At 35.5% G+C, this 18,342-nt stretch overlaps 1 protein-coding gene across 7 annotated transcripts in view; it reads left to right on the forward strand.

Moving 5' to 3' along the window:
• The window catches only part of LOC110836862 (uncharacterized), a 31,930-nt gene extending 13,588 nt beyond the window's left edge, over positions 1-18,342 (forward strand). For 3 of the 7 annotated variants that reach the window (XM_022078524.2, XM_022078522.2, XM_022078521.2), the window contains exons 5-13: positions 2,021-2,170; positions 3,356-3,451; positions 4,467-4,735; positions 7,656-7,754; positions 8,800-8,945; positions 9,742-9,887; positions 11,406-11,650; positions 12,056-12,220; positions 13,304-18,342. In XM_022078524.2, the coding sequence (XP_021934216.1) occupies positions 2,021-2,170; positions 3,356-3,451; positions 4,467-4,735; positions 7,656-7,754; positions 8,800-8,945; positions 9,742-9,887; positions 11,406-11,650; positions 12,056-12,200 (1,296 nt within the window). In that variant the 3' untranslated portion in view covers positions 12,201-12,220; positions 13,304-18,342. Of the gene's footprint in view, positions 1-205; positions 350-2,020; positions 2,171-3,355; positions 3,452-4,466; positions 4,736-7,655; positions 7,755-8,799; positions 8,946-9,741; positions 9,888-11,405; positions 11,651-12,055; positions 12,221-13,303 lie in introns of those variants that run through there. The other 4 variants (XM_087348885.1, XM_022078519.2, XM_022078518.2 and 1 more) reach the window with 4 other exon arrangements.

Genomic DNA, 18,342 nt, shown 5'->3' on the forward strand with positions numbered 1-18,342 from the left:
CCACTGGGATTTAAAGGCTTAGGCATGGATGTTTGTCATGACAAAATGGCATTGGCTTACCAAATATGCAAAAGTCATGGTCAAGTAGCATTATTAATGTCATACATGTTAGGCAGTGATGACAGCAACAGAGATGCTTTAATTACCTATTTATATTTTGTCTCTGTCCTGATGTAATTGAATCTCTCCATTTATAACACCTTCATAGTGACATTACCTTAAGTGTTGAGAGTTAATGATCGGTTGTGTTCTTAACATTGTCACAGAACAATGTAACATTGTCCAGTGCTTGTCATTTCTCATGAAGATTTCAAGAAAGGAGGTAGTATATATTTTCTTCAGTTTTGAGGTGAGGACATTTAATTTTCCATTTCTTAATGAATTTGTGTATCTACCCATGCAATGTAATTTATAACGTCTTATTAAATCTTTTGTTATGCTATGGAAATTATATTATTAATTTGTATAGGATTCTCATGTTTTTACTGAGTACAGTATTTCCCCAAACAGTGGCTATTCAAGGAATTCCTTTTTATGGAATCTGAAGGTTTATTACTAACTTAAAAAAATTGCCTGGGACACTGATTCTTGACAGTTGTTTGAAACTGTCAGCATATAGCACATTAAATGTAAAAAACCACAACTTGAAGAGACTTGAAGATGGCTGTCATCTGGGTTGTTGTAGAAGTTTACCAAAGTTTCATAGGTCCTTGCTGCCTCCATCATCAGGGTGATCACCCTGATGGTGGAGGAACCACCCGGAAGACAGCCATATTCAAACTCAGCACCGTGAAAACCTCAAATCCTACTTGAAGAGACTTCTTAAGATACGAACGCACTGCTTTTTGGTTCTTGTGTAAGATTATGTAAGTATTTCAGGTTTGCAGATCTTCACTTCTGAGATTAAACTTGTGTGTAGTGAAATAAGGAAGTCTGATAATGTTCTAAAGCCTTTAAAGATCATTATTTGTGCTCCTGGTATGTGGTGTGTGAAATTTGGAGGTTATGTGAAAACTAAAATTAAATTTGAGTGTTAAGTAATGTTGTTGGAATACATTGCACTTGTGAAAAAAAAATCACAGAATACTGACTGAAGATCTGCTTTACTTACAGGGAAGATGAATCATGTAATTACATTTAATTTAAATATTTCAAAGCAAGGGGTGTGCTGTCATGTATTTTGTTCCGTAGTTTGCATAATTAATGACAATTACACAACAATACCTGTATTAACACTGTGAGCATGGGCTAATTCTGTTAATTTTATGAAGTACATGATAATGCAAAGTCAGTATTATAATATTAATTAATAGTACCTTAATCATGCAAAACATGTTATGAATGCTTGCATTTTACCAGTTGCTTGTGTTCATCATATTGGAGACTCCTTGTTTTTTATTGGTGATGAGGGATATTGGAATGTGTTCAGGCAGTTTAATGCTCTGTTTGGAATTGCTTATTGTTGAATACTTAGGTGTATTTTTAGGTGTATTGACAATGAAGTTGCAAAAATGTGCATGTTAGCTGTCTGTCTCATCTGTTCTCAAGAACACTGAATGGGTTGTTGTGATTGTTGGTATAGGAGGATTTTACTAAAATTTGGTGACATGTTCCAATTTTGATTAAAAGTGGAGAAAAGTAGTGGGTACTTTTAAAAACTTGTTTTTACCGTGCATCTTAAGTGCAAGTCATTAAATATTCTAACAAAAATGTTTCCTATAAAAGTTGCTGGGAAATTAAACACATATTTTATGCTGTTATACCTTTTCCGTAAGTCTCGTGTTTTGAGTTAATTAAAGAAATGGAGTTTTATTCTCATCTCATAACTCTGAGAACTCTTGGATTAATTTTGATAAAATTTTGTACTGGAGGTGCTCATTCATCCTGTCTGCCTTTTGTATGCTGTTTGCCAGAAAGCGTCATAAGTTAGAATTCATGAATATTTGAGTTATTGAAGGTTTGGAGGTAATAGTAATGAATGTGCATACATTTCCTAACTTGTGTACATCTTTCTTGGCAGGTTTTTCATTTGCGAGATATTCGGTGGGAAAAGCCACAGTTTCTGTCAAAGTCTTTCCTGGGATTTGTCACTTTCAACATAATCACATATTCGCTCCTCCTCGCAGAATTTGTGACTACTCAGTTTGCCAATACCACTCTGGAAGAGAAGGTAACGTGTTGGTCTTGTATAATATTTATTCTGTTGCTGAGATCTTATGAAGCTGACCCATTAGAAACTACTATATGCATTATATGTTAAGTTGTTGTTGTGTTTGTTGCTTGTAAGAGGTTATTGTTTTTATGAAGTTAAGTAATTTATATTCTGGCATATGTGGACAAGGATGTGTAATCCAGATTAGTCTTTTTGGTTGTGATGTTGTAGGTGAGTACTGACATATTGGAGGAACGTACTGTTCCGAACATAGAGGCAGTATGTTCCTCTGAAACATTGGTGACCACCAAGAAATTCATATGGCATCACAACTGTGAAGACCACCATAGAAGATTGATGAAGTTTTTTATTATAGGATGTACAGGGCCTTTTGCAGAATTCCATTTATATTGAAGTTCTTTTGTGAACAGCCGTCTGTTTCAAGTGACTCATCAATGCAGAGAATTGTGTGTAGATGCTAAGCATGATTAGCCAGTGAGTAAATGTTATGAAGTGTCACAAGTATTTTTTTAAGATGTATCAAGCGTTCGTGTTTGTAAATGTTATCTTAATATTCTGGGCAGAAATACCAGGCTACGGCACTTCTAATTATGAGTCCCATTTGTAGACACAAAAATAGGCACAAAGAACATGATGAATATGATTGGTTTATGGCTCTAATTTGAAGGATCTCTAATGTAAGGGTATATTTAAAGGACAAAGTAAGGGTCAGTTGTCATTGTCAGTAGTTCCATAAAATTAACTGCGTAGGGTCAGAAATATGTTTTCCAGATTTATTAGTTTAAATGTTTACCATTACTTGTTAGGAAGGTTGGTAGGTTGTTTTCACTGTATAAATAAAATAAAGTGTCCTGTAAGAAGATACAGGAAGAGTTCCAGTGTCATCTGGCTACTTATAGTTTGTCACAGATTAATAATGTTTGTTACTCATTGTTTGGTTAATAGATTAAAAACATGGGAACCAATCATGTGAAGATGTAAGTTGTCTATGCTGTATGTTTTAGTTATGCAATTTACTGTGTGTGTGTTGTTTATGATGTGTATTTGGTAGTGGTTCTTGGCTGCTCCTACATTTTATGTTAAGAAAAGTTTCAGTCAAAAGTAAGGAAGGATGTTCCATTTTCCTTATTTTCATGGTGAGTGTTGATGTGTTATAATTTTTTGAATTTGTTTTGTTCGCAGAGTTTCTATACACATGTGTTCAATGGCTGTTATGCTGTCCTGCTGTTCATTGTTGTCATCTTCTTCCTTATCTATGGTGTTGAGGTATTCTTTAAGGTAAGTTGTTGGTGAGTTTGAACCAATTTTCTGTCTATACAGACTGGTATGTTTATGAAAAAAATGTTTTTATTTATTTATTAAAACTTTACATATTTATTTTTTAATGTTATCAGACTGTGATTTAATGCCCTCTAAGTTCCTGATATGAGTAATTGTACAGGTTTTATAAAACCTGAGTGTTGTAACATATTGATCTGAGATTATTATAATAATTTTTATTTATTAATCTTGGCCAGTTTGATGAGATTTGAGGTTTCCCAGCAATGGAAATGTGTATTTTGGTCTTCTGAGTTGTAACACCTTATAGTTTTTTTAGCTGGTTACCAATGTATCAGAGTAAATGCATGGCCTCCATCTTCAAGGTTTGCAGATGGAGGTAATATATACTTCCAAACCGTTGGTAACTGCTTACAAAACTAATTGATGCCATAACCCCCCTCCCCCCAAACTATATGCTGAACTTACATTCATAATAAACAGTATATAACCTCAGTAGCTGACAACAAGTATACACCATTTTGTATGGCATTGAGATTCTGTGCTATTGATGATGTTAAAGGGTTGTGTTGTGCAGCATTTGTCTCTGCAGCTATTTTTCTTTGCAATTTTATTGTTATCTTGTTTACCACATAAATGTGTCTATTGACATCATTTTTAAAAATATTACTAATAAAATAAATTAGGCTGGTCTGGAGGTAAGGCAGCAACAAAGTTGTAAGATTTGAGGTTTTCACGGCGGTGAGTATGAAGATTTCTGTCTTCTGGGTTGTTGCACCGTGTAGTCTGGTCGATGTCAACCAACGATTCATCGTCCTGATGACGGAGGCAGTATGACCTCTGAAACGTTGGTTAGCATCGACCAGACTACACAGCGCAACAACCCAGAAGACAGAAATCTTCAACAAAGTTGTTGATAGTGAAAAGGTTAAGTTTTGTCATGATGATTATTTTCACCGAATGATACCACATACTTCAAATTATGTTTTCTTAAATTATTTCTTTTATATTATAGGTCCGTGGTGGTTTCTTGCTTGAAACCACAGTGACAACAATTGCGACTAGCAGCCGAACCCCCGCAGCCAGTGAACCGGACTGTGACTCTGCAGACCCAGCAACTGCAAGGCTGTTTGCAAGTGGAGACAGTAATCCACTGCTTCAACAAAGCATCAACACCTCCCAGCTCCATCAGTCACGGTTTGGCCTGTTATCTCAGGCTTTCATGCTCATCATCGTTGTTGCCTTTCTCTTCAGTGAAACTTTATCAGAGTTCTGGAAGAAAAAGTGAGTACATTGTTGTTTGTACCACATGATGTATGAATATATCAGTAATGTAAGTTAGATCGAGTTATTCAGATAAGATAAATTATTATTAACTTTTATGAGTTAATTATTTGTTCAGGTGATTGTATTCAGCAGGAATGTTCCTGTATTCTGGAATGAGGCCTAAAACATAGAATTTCATTATCATAAGGAGTTCCTAATTTTCTGGTAATCCTTTGAAAGCCTCACCATTTGTTTTCTGGTACCATCAGACCAATTTATTTATGTCTAGACTTTATGTTTGTCAAAGGAATTCAGTGTCCAAAATAACATAGAATTTGTTAGCTGGCCGTCCTTGGCAAAGTTGTAGCTGACATTGAATGGTTATGGTGTAATGAAGTGGACCAGCACAGATTACACTATTTGTATCCATAAAAAAATAGTTTACCATGACCTGTGTTCTGCGGTAAGGAATTAAATTATAGTGATCATGACCCATAAGCGACATGTTAAAATTCAACAGTAATTCTATGGCTTTCCTTGCTGTTGCATCCAAAAATAAATGGGCACAATATTTTCCGTGGTTGAACCAACCTGGTTTTTCTTATTAGAAACCTTCAATAAGGAGACTTCTTCTTCTATGGTTCTCCGGTCCGTATTCAGTCCGTGACCTCCTCAATTCTCCTCTTCCATTCGGTCCTCTGTTAGGTCCATCTGTCCGAGGCTTTGATCGAGGTTTCGAAACATCTTCCTTTTTATGGTGCAAGGTTGTTAGCCTGGCTAGGGAGGCCCTACCAGTAGCTATGCTACCACCAGCATAGCTCTTGGGATCACCGAGGTACTCAAACCCCAAGACCACGACAAGGTGCAGGTACCATTAAGTCGGGTTAATAAGGAGACTGTCACTGTAAATTATGTACATGATCATAGATGCTACGTCTGTAGATAAATATTGTACTTGCTAAGGAAGAGAGGAGCTATACCTCCACTCACCCCAAATGCCTACATGGCGTATAGCAGGACAAACTTTATTTTACTTTACTTGCTAAACCTCATTAAAATATATGAACGTGCTGTGTTATATGTTGCTTCTTTACACTCATTATACAAAGATAGTACAGTGAAACCTCGATGCATCGTTTTCGGCGGGGGTGGGAAATAAAAACGATGAATGCGGGAAAACGATAGATGCGGGAAAGCATTAAAAATTTTAAAAAAACAAACAATGTTTCTCTTTCAAAGTTATTTACTTCTTTTTACCAAAAAAGTCTTAAATGGACAACTGGTTTGTCGAAACTTTACGTTTTAGGCCAAACAGATCACTTTCCACGTTCAAAATGTTTTCTTCGTCACGTTCACTAATATTAAGCGCATAAAAGAACGACTTCACTTTTGCCAATGCAGCGTGTGCTTCGGCAAAACTCGGCAAAGTTCGGGCTCGCATTCGTCGTTTCTCCCTCAACCTTCGCGGACTATAACAGGAAAAATGGAAGTACTATTACTGCCGAACTCAACGAAATGTAGCTGTAGAAGACACGATATGAACCAGAAGAATGAAAAAGTTTTGCTCGCCTTTCCTTTGTACTTATAATAAAAGCATTTGTGAAGAAATTCACACTGCACATGCCATCTGGCATCGCTGGAACGAAATATGAGTGCACCCAAATTAAAATCGTAAAATTTCTGACAATGGGCACCGCCATTCACTCCAACTATCACCCCTGCACCGCTGACCCCTCATTCCAAAAGAATCTGTGCTGGTTGGGCGACATAACAGGTTACCGCTACTGTTTATTCCAAAAACATTGTGCGTCTTTCGGTATTAATTTATCTCTAAACCCAGCATTTTAAATTCTCAGAAACGATCATTGCGGGAAAATTGTTGGCCGGGACTAAGATTTTTGAACGATCGATGCGATAAAACGATAGTTCGAGGAACGATAGAAGCGGGAAAATGTAACATTATTTTATATGGGATGTATTCGGGACTGAACAAAACGGACGATGCATCCGGGAAAACGATAGTTCCGGGAACGATGGATAGAGGTTTCACTGTATTAGCATTTATTATGAATAAAATATGTTCACTACTTCATTGGATTCAGCAAATGACTGTTCGCATAGACAAAATGGAAGAGTCATTTGACCCTGAACCACTGATTTCCTGGAATAAACACACACACACACACACAGTTAACTGGTTAAACACAGTGGAAATCTTACTTTAACTCTGTAAAAGGCATCAATACTATATATTTGTTTGTCGTTGAATCACGTAGCATCAAAGAGAATTACAGAAAACCGTATTACCTCCCCTGCATATCAAGATAGTGTCAGCCTAAAAATAAACAAGAGCTGCTATTGAACTGCATTTGCACAGTCTGTGTACAACTAATCAGTTGGCTTCACAATTTAGTGTGGAAGAATGTTTCTTTTAAGATAAATAAATGGATGATAAATAAATACATTTATAGCTTGGGGCTGGAGGAAATGTTTTTGTTGTAATTTGCTCATCCTTCTAGTAGCATTACCTTTAACAGTATATATGGCATGTATATGTCTAGTTTTTATCAGGTCTCATGTAATTACTTTTACATTCTCTTTTCCACTTGTGATATGTAAAGGATTGTGGCATTGAGTTCAGATCTAACTACAGAAAGGTTTGTGTAAACTGTCACATTTTAGTGCAGTGAATAATTAAATGTTTAACAGGAGATTTTAGCATCTTTATTGTTCACATGAAGGTTTAATTGCCTTTGGATGTATGTGCTACATACTAGTAAGATAACATGTCATGTAAGCAGTGAAAGTGATTAACATCATTGTGAGACAATGTTTGAGGTTCTCTCTGTGGTATTCTTCGGGGAAGTAACACCATGTGGACTTATAGGTAGGTATCAGTGTTCCAGAGAAATTTAATTTTATATTTTTGATTTTACAGAGTTCCACTTTACAGTCGCAATTGGCATGACGTTGTATTCCGAGTTGTGGAAGTAGGTGTTGCATTGTGGTTCCCTTGTGTTCTATGGAACTGTATGAGGTAAGAAGAAATTTCAGTGAATCTTTAACATGTATACTGTAATTATTTTATGAAATTTTAAAAATAATTTTAAAAATCACCTGTTATTTTAATCATGTCTGTCCATATCCCCATTTGAGAAGGAATATGAACAGCATAGAAAAGGATAAGGGAATTTGATTAGAAGATAAAGTGGAAACTAAATTAATGTTGGATAATTTATCATAAAAACTGTTCTAGCAATTATTTCTTTTATGATGTGATGTCAGAAGCAGGAACAGTTGATGAGCTGGCTTTGTACCAGATCTGTCAGGTAAATGACCCACGTGTGACTACTACAATAGATTAAAACTGATCAGATTCCAGAGGTGGGTTTCAATGCAATTGCACTAACAAACTGGAAAAAAAAATTGATAGTTTGCCCTAGACGATATTATTAAAGATGAAGATTTATGTATTGGCAGTAAAGCTATTCCTACATGTGATGAGACGAAAGAAGATTAAATTTGGCCGTTACACGCCCCTTAGCACTGAGAACATACAAACCTGATAAACAAATATTTGTGTTTGTCATCCAACTAAACATCCCATGCACTGAGTAGCCTGACGAATGTTTACATAGTCTTCCAAATTTTTTAAAAGAAATTGATGAATTGTTGCATATCTTTGATACAGATATAATCATGTCAAATTAGTCACTTTAAGGATGCCAAACTTTAGTGGTGTTACTAATACACTTTCTATATAGGATGGCATGTGGGCAGTGCTAATAGGTTTGTGTGGACAGAGTTTTGCTTCAAATAGATAGGATGAACCAGCTGATTTACTACTGTTTTGTTCACTTACCTGTATTTGTTTGTTTTCAATAGTTCAAGGTTGATGCTTGGTTAAATCAGTTGAACTTCCAGTTTATTCCCAGTTAGGATTGTCATTAAATTTTTGCTCTGATTAAATTTAAATATCTCATGCTAATTCATTATTTCATGATACTTTTTGCGCAGAAGTCAAAGACATAACAGTGTTTAGTGTTTTCCATGAATTGTTTATTTTCTTTTGATGATTTCAGTCCAGAGCAGCTATGGATTTTAAACCCAAAGCGTATTCTCAAAAAGCTGGACTTGGAGCCTCCAAGCAAGCAGCCAGGCCAAGAAAGCACAGTTGACAAGGCGTCATCCCAAGCCGCAGGCAAGCATGTGTTTAGGCATACATACAGTGAGCTTTCTTATGTGCTGTAATTGAATCAGTCTTTAATCACGAGGAAGACAAATCATATGAGATCGCAGGATTGTTAACTACTTGCTTACTAATTTTCTTTCCTGAATTTGGTACCAAAAAAGCAAACTCATTTAGTTAGTTATATGATCTTTGAACATAAAATGAAGTAATGCAAGGGAGTAATGTTTTAAAACACCATATAACAAGAAAATCTGTATTTAAATAGCTTGTTTATTATCCTGAGTTATCTTGGGTTTTGCTTAGATGTTTTCTGCTGTGTGGTAGACCTGAAGTTGTTACTTTCATTCATTGTCAGGCTTGTATGACAACAGAACTGTCTGAATTGGGCTTTGTAATTAATGTTGCTAATGTAGAAGTGTTACTGCCGGACACATTACCAGAAATATCTTCTGCTTCACTATCATAAATGTCAAGAGTTGCTTTTTTTTCCATAACAAAATAATAATAATATGACAATTTCAAAATAACAGGCCACTACTACACAATGTGTTTCACATCTGTGGTTACAACTACTTGCAAAAACCCACTGGATGTAGGTGTAATATATGAGCACTGCTACAAATAAAGACTTAGTATAAAAGAAATCTGCCAGAATATTATGAATCAGTGAAGTACTGAACAATGGTTTTATGTAGTGTGAAGCTCGGATTATACGAAAAGCCATGGAATTCTAACTGCTATGAGATAACTTGGAGTAATATATTTTGGGCAACATTTTTAACATGAGATAATTTCAGGTGTTATGAGTAGTGGTTAATTTGTCTTACTACAGATGAGTATGATGCTTGTTTCTCCAAAGACTGCTGGATTTGCTATGACAGTGATCGTCAAGATGTGGGCCCACTAATCCAGCCTTGCCAGTGTCGTGGAGATGTGAGTAGTGTACACCATGACTGTTTACGGAGGTGGCTTGTAGAGGTTAGTATTATCTTGTGTTATACAGAGTGTGCCAGAAATACCTGATGGTTTTTGAAAAGTAATTACCATCTTTTCCGCTACGCAGCACTTCCATACTAACATTCATCATGTAGAGTGCTCTTTGGAGTTTAGTTGAGGTGGAACACTGGTCAGGGCAACACCATGTGGCTGTGGAACTGTTTATCAGAACAGAGTCAATTACAGCTACACAGCGTGGTTTTCGACTATAGTTTTAAACACACTGTGCACCTAGCGGCAGTACTCTGCTGTTGTGGGTATTGAAATGGCATCAAGAAGGATCACTGAAGGACTATAAACCTGAAGGACGTCCATGTTTGGTGCATGTGCCAGTCAATGTGGAGTGAGGAAGAGAAGCCATATTGCAGTCCCTGCAGATCAGCTTGGTGGCAAGCTCTCACACTTGGTTTAAAGGACAATAGCATTTAGTGAATTCTGCACAAAGGTTTGCATTACCATCCCTACAAAATTCAAGTTGTCCAGGAACTTAGTGAACAGGACAAGGTGAACTGACTTTAGTTTTGTAATCAATTCTTGGACTTGGTGAACAGCAATCACAACACTATGAACTCATGACTGATGTCAAATGAGGCCCACTTCCACATGTCAGGTTATGTGAATAAACAAAATTGTCAGTTTTGGGCCGCAAACAGTCTGCATGAACTTCACAAGCGCCCTTTGCATAATGCAAAAGTGACAGTGTGGTGTGCAATTTCTTCTGGTGGCATTATTGGTCCCTATTTCTTTGAGTATGAAGAGGGACGAACTGTAAGTCGATGCTGAGTGGTACAAGGCCATGCTGGAAACGTTTATGCGAAACAAGTTAAATCTTTGTCAGCTTAATGTACTGTGGTTTTAACAAGGCCGAGCAGTTGCTCACTCAGCATGGATTTCCATGGCGGTTCTCAGGGAGATATTATCAGGCAGACAGCATTTGTCATTTCTGGTACATCAACAGGCTCACCCGCTTGCCTGATCTTTTGGTACCAGATTACTTTCTTTGGGACTACTTTAAAAGCAAGGTGTATGAAACATGCTGCCAATATTGATGACTTGAAACAGTGAATTCAGGAGTGCATTCAAGGAATCCCTAATGAAAAGCTACATGTTATGGCATCCATGCTGTCTTGACTGCAGGAGTGTGTTGAACAACAAGGTTACCTGCAAGGTGTCATGTTCAAACATTAATGCTTTAAACAAATTCTTGATGGAAACATATCTACCTGTGTTAATAAATTCTTCCACTTTGCTTTGAAAAGTTATTTCATTTCAGAAACTGTCGGATGTTTTTGGCACATTCTGTTCATCCACATTTGGTCATTGGAGTATTTGTGCTTGTTTTTAAGTCTCAGAGTATGACTGGTATCTTCATACATTTTATATAAAACCTGGAGACCAAAATATAAAACTATAGTTTGACTTTTTATTTTGTATGGGTGTGATTATTTTTGTTTTCTTCCTGGCAATTATGTAATCATTTTCTTATGATAATCTTTGAAGAGTTCCGCAAGTCCCGATTCTCTGCGCTGCAAAGTATGCGGGTCTGCGTATGAAGTGGAACAAGGGACAAGGTTGGATTGGCAACATGGCTTCACTACCCAGCACTGGTTGCAGACGGCAGCCATTGTGACATGTATGTGCGTGTCTGCAGCAGGGGCTTGGGTCACTATCCAGTTGTTTGAAGACCCAGTCATCCGCATGCTATCTGCTGGCAGTGCCCTTCTCATACAATATGTATGTGTGAGGTGAGTGGTACAGTGGAGGGTTGAATTCAGTTAATTTTGGGAGTCTCATTGAAATCGTAAGTGCTACTAAGGATCGAAACAATATGTTTAACCCTTATTTTTGAGAGACAAAAGACTTCCTACAATGACAAATACATTGAATCTCCAAGACTGACAAAGAACTGCTGAATTGTGAACATGATCCATGCTAGTAGCTCTTCCATTTATTTATTTGTCAGATCTCATGTAAGGGATTCATATTGCTTTGTATTGCTGCAAAGTGGTTGTGTGTCGCAGTTAGGCAGGCACCAAGCTATGAGGATGTGTCAGTACCAACATTGTGAAATACAACATAGTGATAGCTGCTGTGTTCCAGTATATTTAAAAATTTTGATATTCTTATATATTTTTGTTGCATATCTGCAGATTCCTGGGTCTGAACACCGTAGTGGCATACCAGCGTGCTAAAGTATCTGCTCTAAGCATTGTTGGTGGAGGTGGTCATGTTGCTACCATAAGTGAAACAGTGGCTGTAGACATTCCTAAAACTCCAGCTCAGGCACGCATCTGAGATTGCTATATCTCATACAGGTAACTGTATTTACAGATTTTGCCAACTGGTAGCTGTGTAGAAATATATTATTGACTCATTCACTTGGATTGATATATTAACACTGGATATGAAAATGGGAAAGTATTTTGATGTTAATTTGAAGTATAATTATGTATAATGACATGTAGTATAAGTAATATTTAATGGCATATTCTTGTATTTGGTACCAAAGTATGTAGGAACATTTGCATTCGTTTTAATGTAATTTAATAGAAATGCATAATAGAACATTTTGACTTGTAACACATGAAAATTAGAGTAGGTTTCCGCTGTGTAGACAACTTCATATTTTAAAAGTTTGGGGCAGTTTAAAATATGCTATTAGCTGCAGATAATATGGTATTTGTGAGACAATTATGATGTACAAGACTTTTCTAATTTTCTCTCTCAAAATTAAAATATTAGTTTAATGAAACAAAATAATTTTTATGTACTTTTGGGTTGCTTCTAGTAACAGTTCTTTATAATCAACGTAACACAACCGTTGCACCGTCTACGTTTATTTCTTTAAAAGATACTGAAGATGGCACTATGACAACCTTCTTCATTCATATTATACAGATATTTTATGCTGAAAATACATGTTCCAGTAGGCTGTGTGTTAGACAATGTATGGCCTGTTGTGAATGTTTAGACCCCTGTACAATATTTTGTTTTTAATTTACATTTTCATATTTAAAATGAGTATATAACCATGACCGCTGCGGAGACCTAGACGTAGATGGGAGGATAATGTCAGGCAGGATCTATGGGAGATAGGAGTTGAAGGAGACTGAATTTTGTTGGCCCATGACAAGGTCCGGTGGAGGGCTTTGGTTAATTCGGTGATGAACCTTCGGGTTCTGTGAGCCATCTAGTTAGTTATATAACCATGACTGCACTCTGTTATGAAGAGCATAAAGTGCAACAATATATTATCTGCCAGCTAAGAGAGATCAATATTAAAACATGCTCTACCATTTCAGAAATATTCCATCCATAAAAGTGAAAGGGTTAATCCATACTATAATTTTTTTTTGTTTTAGTGCATACTAAAATTAGTTTATCTGTTTTTGTTTCAGTTGTTCAACACCGGCTTTGTACTGTAAATGAGGGAAGTCCCTTTTCAACATGTTAGTGTGTTTATGTCAAGTGTTTAACATTTTAAGTTTTTGTACATAGAGAACTTGCCAGAATGTGTGCATAAGTGTCTATTGTATTAAATATTTTTTTTTTTATTTAACACAAATTAATTCTCAGTGTCTGTGTTTTATGTATGCTCTGTATTATTGCATGCTGAAACAAACTCTGTGTGAAGTCATAATTTAACAAATGTTAGGAACTATCTGTTCAGGAGTACATTTTTTGGAGATGTATTTCTGTAAAATCTTATTGTTTTCTGCCATTCTTTATTCCAGAGATAATGTTATTGAAATTTGTTGTAGCTAAGAAAGATCTCCACTTTTGCTCATTTTAAAACCAAACATTTTTAAAACAGTATTCTCAATGTTGTTTTCTAGAAACATGCTTTTATTGAAATTGGTCAGGTAGAGTGAAGTTATTGGTTTCCAGAAATATAAATTATTTGTAATTAAGTGGTATTGGATATGAAGTATCCAATTAATGAAACTTTCAGTACTTTGTGTTGTAATGTTGACGAATTCAGTCAGTGTGTAAATTATTATTTTTTTTTGCTGTGCTCATATTAACAGAAGAAAGAGTTCTCATTCAGTTGATTGGATTTTGAAATTCTAATTTCATTTTTTGTGAAAAACATCATATTTACTTGTGTGATTACTTGCATACTGTAATTGCCCCATCCAGTTTTTGAAGAAACCTCTTTTTTTGTGCCACATGAATGCCTATCCTTTGCTTTGAAATGGTGATTATAACTACTCATGCTGCAGTCTTTGTTCCACTTCCCCCTCACCATCCTAATAGACATTGTACCAGCAGCAGTATGACACAGCTCATTGAAAGCCACATAAAGGAAGGCATGATTAAGCTTTGAAAACATAAATAAATAGTGTTCTTAAGTGTGGGGAGAGAATTCTAGTGTAAATTTATAATTCCATTGTTGCTAGACTTATTTTATGACCATTTCCACATTATAAGGGGAAAACTGTGTGATTACCCTGCCATTGTTAGAATCTAAAAATACTGTATAAAAATGTGCGACAGTTATTTGAATATATATGATAATTGCTTTCAAATATTTCATTTGATTCTACTGCCTATGACTCATCGCTTTATAGATACTGTTGCTGGCTGTCAGCAATGTTGAATAAATAGTTAGTTATATATTGTATTATATAATAATGTGACTTTCTTGTTGCCACAGAATAGCTAAGGAACAGTTGTTTTATATGAAATGCAGAAAGAGAAGTATGAAATTGTAAGAAAAGTACAAATTTTTGTTGATATAGTGGAAGCATGTATCATAAGAACTGATGAAGTAATAACATTACACATTATGCAGTTTGTTAATTGTGATAAACCTATTTTTATTTTTATTCATATATTGAAACAGTACAACAGCCTATCTCTTTCATTGCCTTTGTTATCAGGTGATTTACTTTCTAATACAGCACTTGGAGAATGTGACATCAAATTCATTCTTTACTTATATGGATTAATATGTTCAATGTGGATAATCTTGTATGCAGTTTGTGTGGGTCCAGTTTATAAATTTCATTAGCACCTAACCTTCAAGCAAAATTTTTGTAACCATATTATTTTCACTGTTTTTCTTTAATCAGTAATATTATATATCTTATAGTAGACGAGGCATGGCAAATTTTAGTATTAACCAACAGATTTTGTTACCATTAACCTTTGAGAAACAACATAAGCAGATGCAAATAGTTGACAGGTAGATAAAATGTTCAGGCATACCAATTTTTTTAACATGTATTTTATTTTTACGTATTCTTGGTTTATTTTAACACTTTCATTTGTGGAGATTATATAGTGTCAGGTGGTAGGATGATGAGTTAAATATTAACTATGATGTGAAAGGAAGTGTTCATGGCACCTCCCAAATACAGAGCTGGAGTGTAAACCTCTCAACCAATGAACATGATGTAGAAGGGTAAGCTGTTTAATGAGAAATCGTGACTATGAAGGGGTTGAATCAATCTTATTAATGATATGATAACTTATTTATTTTTATTCCAAGTGTCATTTTTAATTTCTCTGTTAATTTGAAATACTGAAGTCCAGCTCCAAAATGTGGCTGTTAGATGAATGACTCTTTATAAGCTCACCTGCCTTGTGTATACATTTCAAACAGTGCATTACATGCACTCTTATTAACTGGAATTAATTCGGAATAAGTACATTGAGGATGTAATTGTATGCCAAATCTTAATTGAAAGTGGTACTCAGTTTGGTGCGTAAATCTGTTTCATACAAGGTATGGCTTCAAGTGTTCAGAGCTCTTGGCTTTGAACAAATTTGATGAGGAATCTTGATATATTGTATACATGCAACCCAAATGATCACCCATTTTTGAGAAACGTGGGTGTGAAGACAGTTACCAACCTCCTTTGAGATTCTCTCATCAGAACAAGAGATCAGTGTTTGAAATAAGTCACATGGACTCCATTTAGATGTAGAGGAAATTTGGCACGTAGCAAATTTTCTGAAACATCTCTGTGATGCTAAGCAAATTTTCCATCAATGTAGGTCCAAAATGTTGAGTTTTAAGTCATGCTGACCTAACATTTATTTTCATGTGAGATTATTCCAAATACATTCTCCAGATGAATGAGTTTTTTTGATCACTGTGTTGAGGGTAGCGAGAGATAACTGTCCGCCTCACTGGAAGTGTAAAGAAAATTCTAATTTCTGATGATGAAACAAGGTGTCAAGGAATTGACATTTACATCAGTCTAATGCACAGAGACTAGTGGTCTAGGAGTAAGGTATTTGGCCTTATGTAGAGTTTTGGTTTGAGACCAACCTCATCCAGTACAGATTTGTCTGCTTTCCCTCTGTGATGAAGTTGGAATTCAAAAGTGATGTGGACCAGGCATCTGCCGTGCTTTTGATGTCATGAGATCTGTCGTGCCTGCTGTCAGTTTCACCGTCATGGTCAAAAATCATTTCCGAAGGCATTGGCCACGGTAGTAACAACAAAGAAGGGTTATAGTTACAGTAGTTTGAGTCGTCGTAAGGTATTTATTTCATCATTGTAAGTATACTAGATACAATTTTGTTTGTAGTAACATTTATTTTACTGTTTTATATGTGTAATTTGATTTGATTGTGCACCATGCTAGTAATATACATGGGCAAGTTTCATGCAGTTTAATGAGTCATCACCAATTTATGAATGTGGACATTTATCCCACCTTCTGTAGATCTATAAATGAAACAAAAATGTAGTTTTTAATTACTGTCAGTTGAAGTAAATTATAAAATTGTACTATTTTGCAACAGTAATTTATGTGACACATTTTATTGGGATTGTGAAAGAAATCGGGGGTCCGCAATGGCCGCGCGGTCTGAGGCGTAGGTCTTGTGCCGCTTGGTCGCAGGGACAATGGGTTCAAATCCCACTCAGGCCATGGATGTTTTTCTGTGTTGTGTTGTCCTGTGTATAGGTAGAGGCCTTGTGACAGGCCGATCCCTCGTCCAAGGAGTCCTACCGAATGTCCATAGATAAAGCCAACTGAAAAGTTGGGGACCCGTAAAGGGTACCGGAAAATGTACAAACATTGTTAAACCGGAAAAAGAAGAGAGTGAAAGTAATCAGTAGGACATTTCACTTTAAAATTTTCAAGTTGTTTATCTAATAATTAGATATATTATTTTCAATTATAGTACATTTGTGTGTGTCATGTAGACTGATGAATAATGTGGCAGGTATGAAGATAAAGTTAATGAAAGGTGACTTTCTTAATATGCCACAACTTTGGTTTAAATGTTTTAAATAAATGTGCTTTAGAAAACTGTTTATCGAGGTAATTTAAGATTGTAAAAATACTGGTTATTCAATATATATATATATATATATATATATATATATATATATATATATATATATGTATATTAGACATTCAATTTGTGAAGGGTGTATTATTTGCATGAATATTGCCACTTCATTTATAGGTATGGAGGGAATGTGAAGGTCAAGTGTATCAATCAGAATCTAAAAATGAATTTATATATTTTTCAGTTTTGTACCCATCTCCATTTTAATTGATCCCTGTGAATAATGAAGACAATTATTTGCTATATAGCGACTAATTCAGAGCTTCAAAATTATGACTTTATGAATGAGCTCTTTGCAGGTTTATGGAAGGGTTCTTATGGTTTTGTTGTGTAATATACAAGCATGTCTAGCGCAATGCCACGTCGGTTGTGATCCTCTGGTTTGTGATGCCATGAGGTGTTTACAGTACCATTATTGACAGCTTCACAGCTGTGAGAATCTTAGACTCAGGTAGCTCAGTGCCATGTTTAATGGGTAGTTGAATCGTATATTGAAGAATGAATCAATTTTAGTTCTATTTCATCTTTATATTAAAAGACATGTTTATGTATTCCAAAAATCTTCACAATTTATAAATTGCAACAATAATAATAATACAATATTTTATTTTACAGTGACTCATCTGTTCTGTAGATATTATCATAACTGTTATTTTTGAACTACTTTAATTTACATTATTAATGTTAATCTGGTATATGAAATTTTGTGTGACTTGAATCTTGCATGGTTTTAAGAGCTGTATTGTGGCTCGTCTGTAATTTGTGCATTGTTCAGCACTACTATGAAACTACTCCCATAAATAAGGCTTTGTCTGCATATTGTGACTTGAGGTATCCTTTCCAAGTTCTTCAGAGCTTCAGATGGACAAATCCACTCCTGGATGCATAAAATCAGTGACTGTACTGATAGGTGGACGGCCCTCGTTTGTAAGGCGTCTGATTCGGAAAGTGAGGTTATGGGAGTAGTACTGTGGTATGTTGCATAATGTGATTGATTTAAAAGAGCCAAAAATAGTGCAATGTTAAGTATAGTTTTTTTATAAACTTTATTCAATGTAACTAGCAATATCAATGTCAGTATTGTGTAATATTCTTGAAATTACAAACTATTTTAGTTGTATAA

Source organism: Zootermopsis nevadensis, unplaced genomic scaffold, assembly GCF_977971745.1.
Source record: "Zootermopsis nevadensis isolate Lab colony 2312 unplaced genomic scaffold, Znev_1.0 Znev_ptg000013l, whole genome shotgun sequence".
In the NCBI taxonomy this organism is placed as follows: domain Eukaryota; kingdom Metazoa; phylum Arthropoda; class Insecta; order Blattodea; family Termopsidae; genus Zootermopsis; species Zootermopsis nevadensis.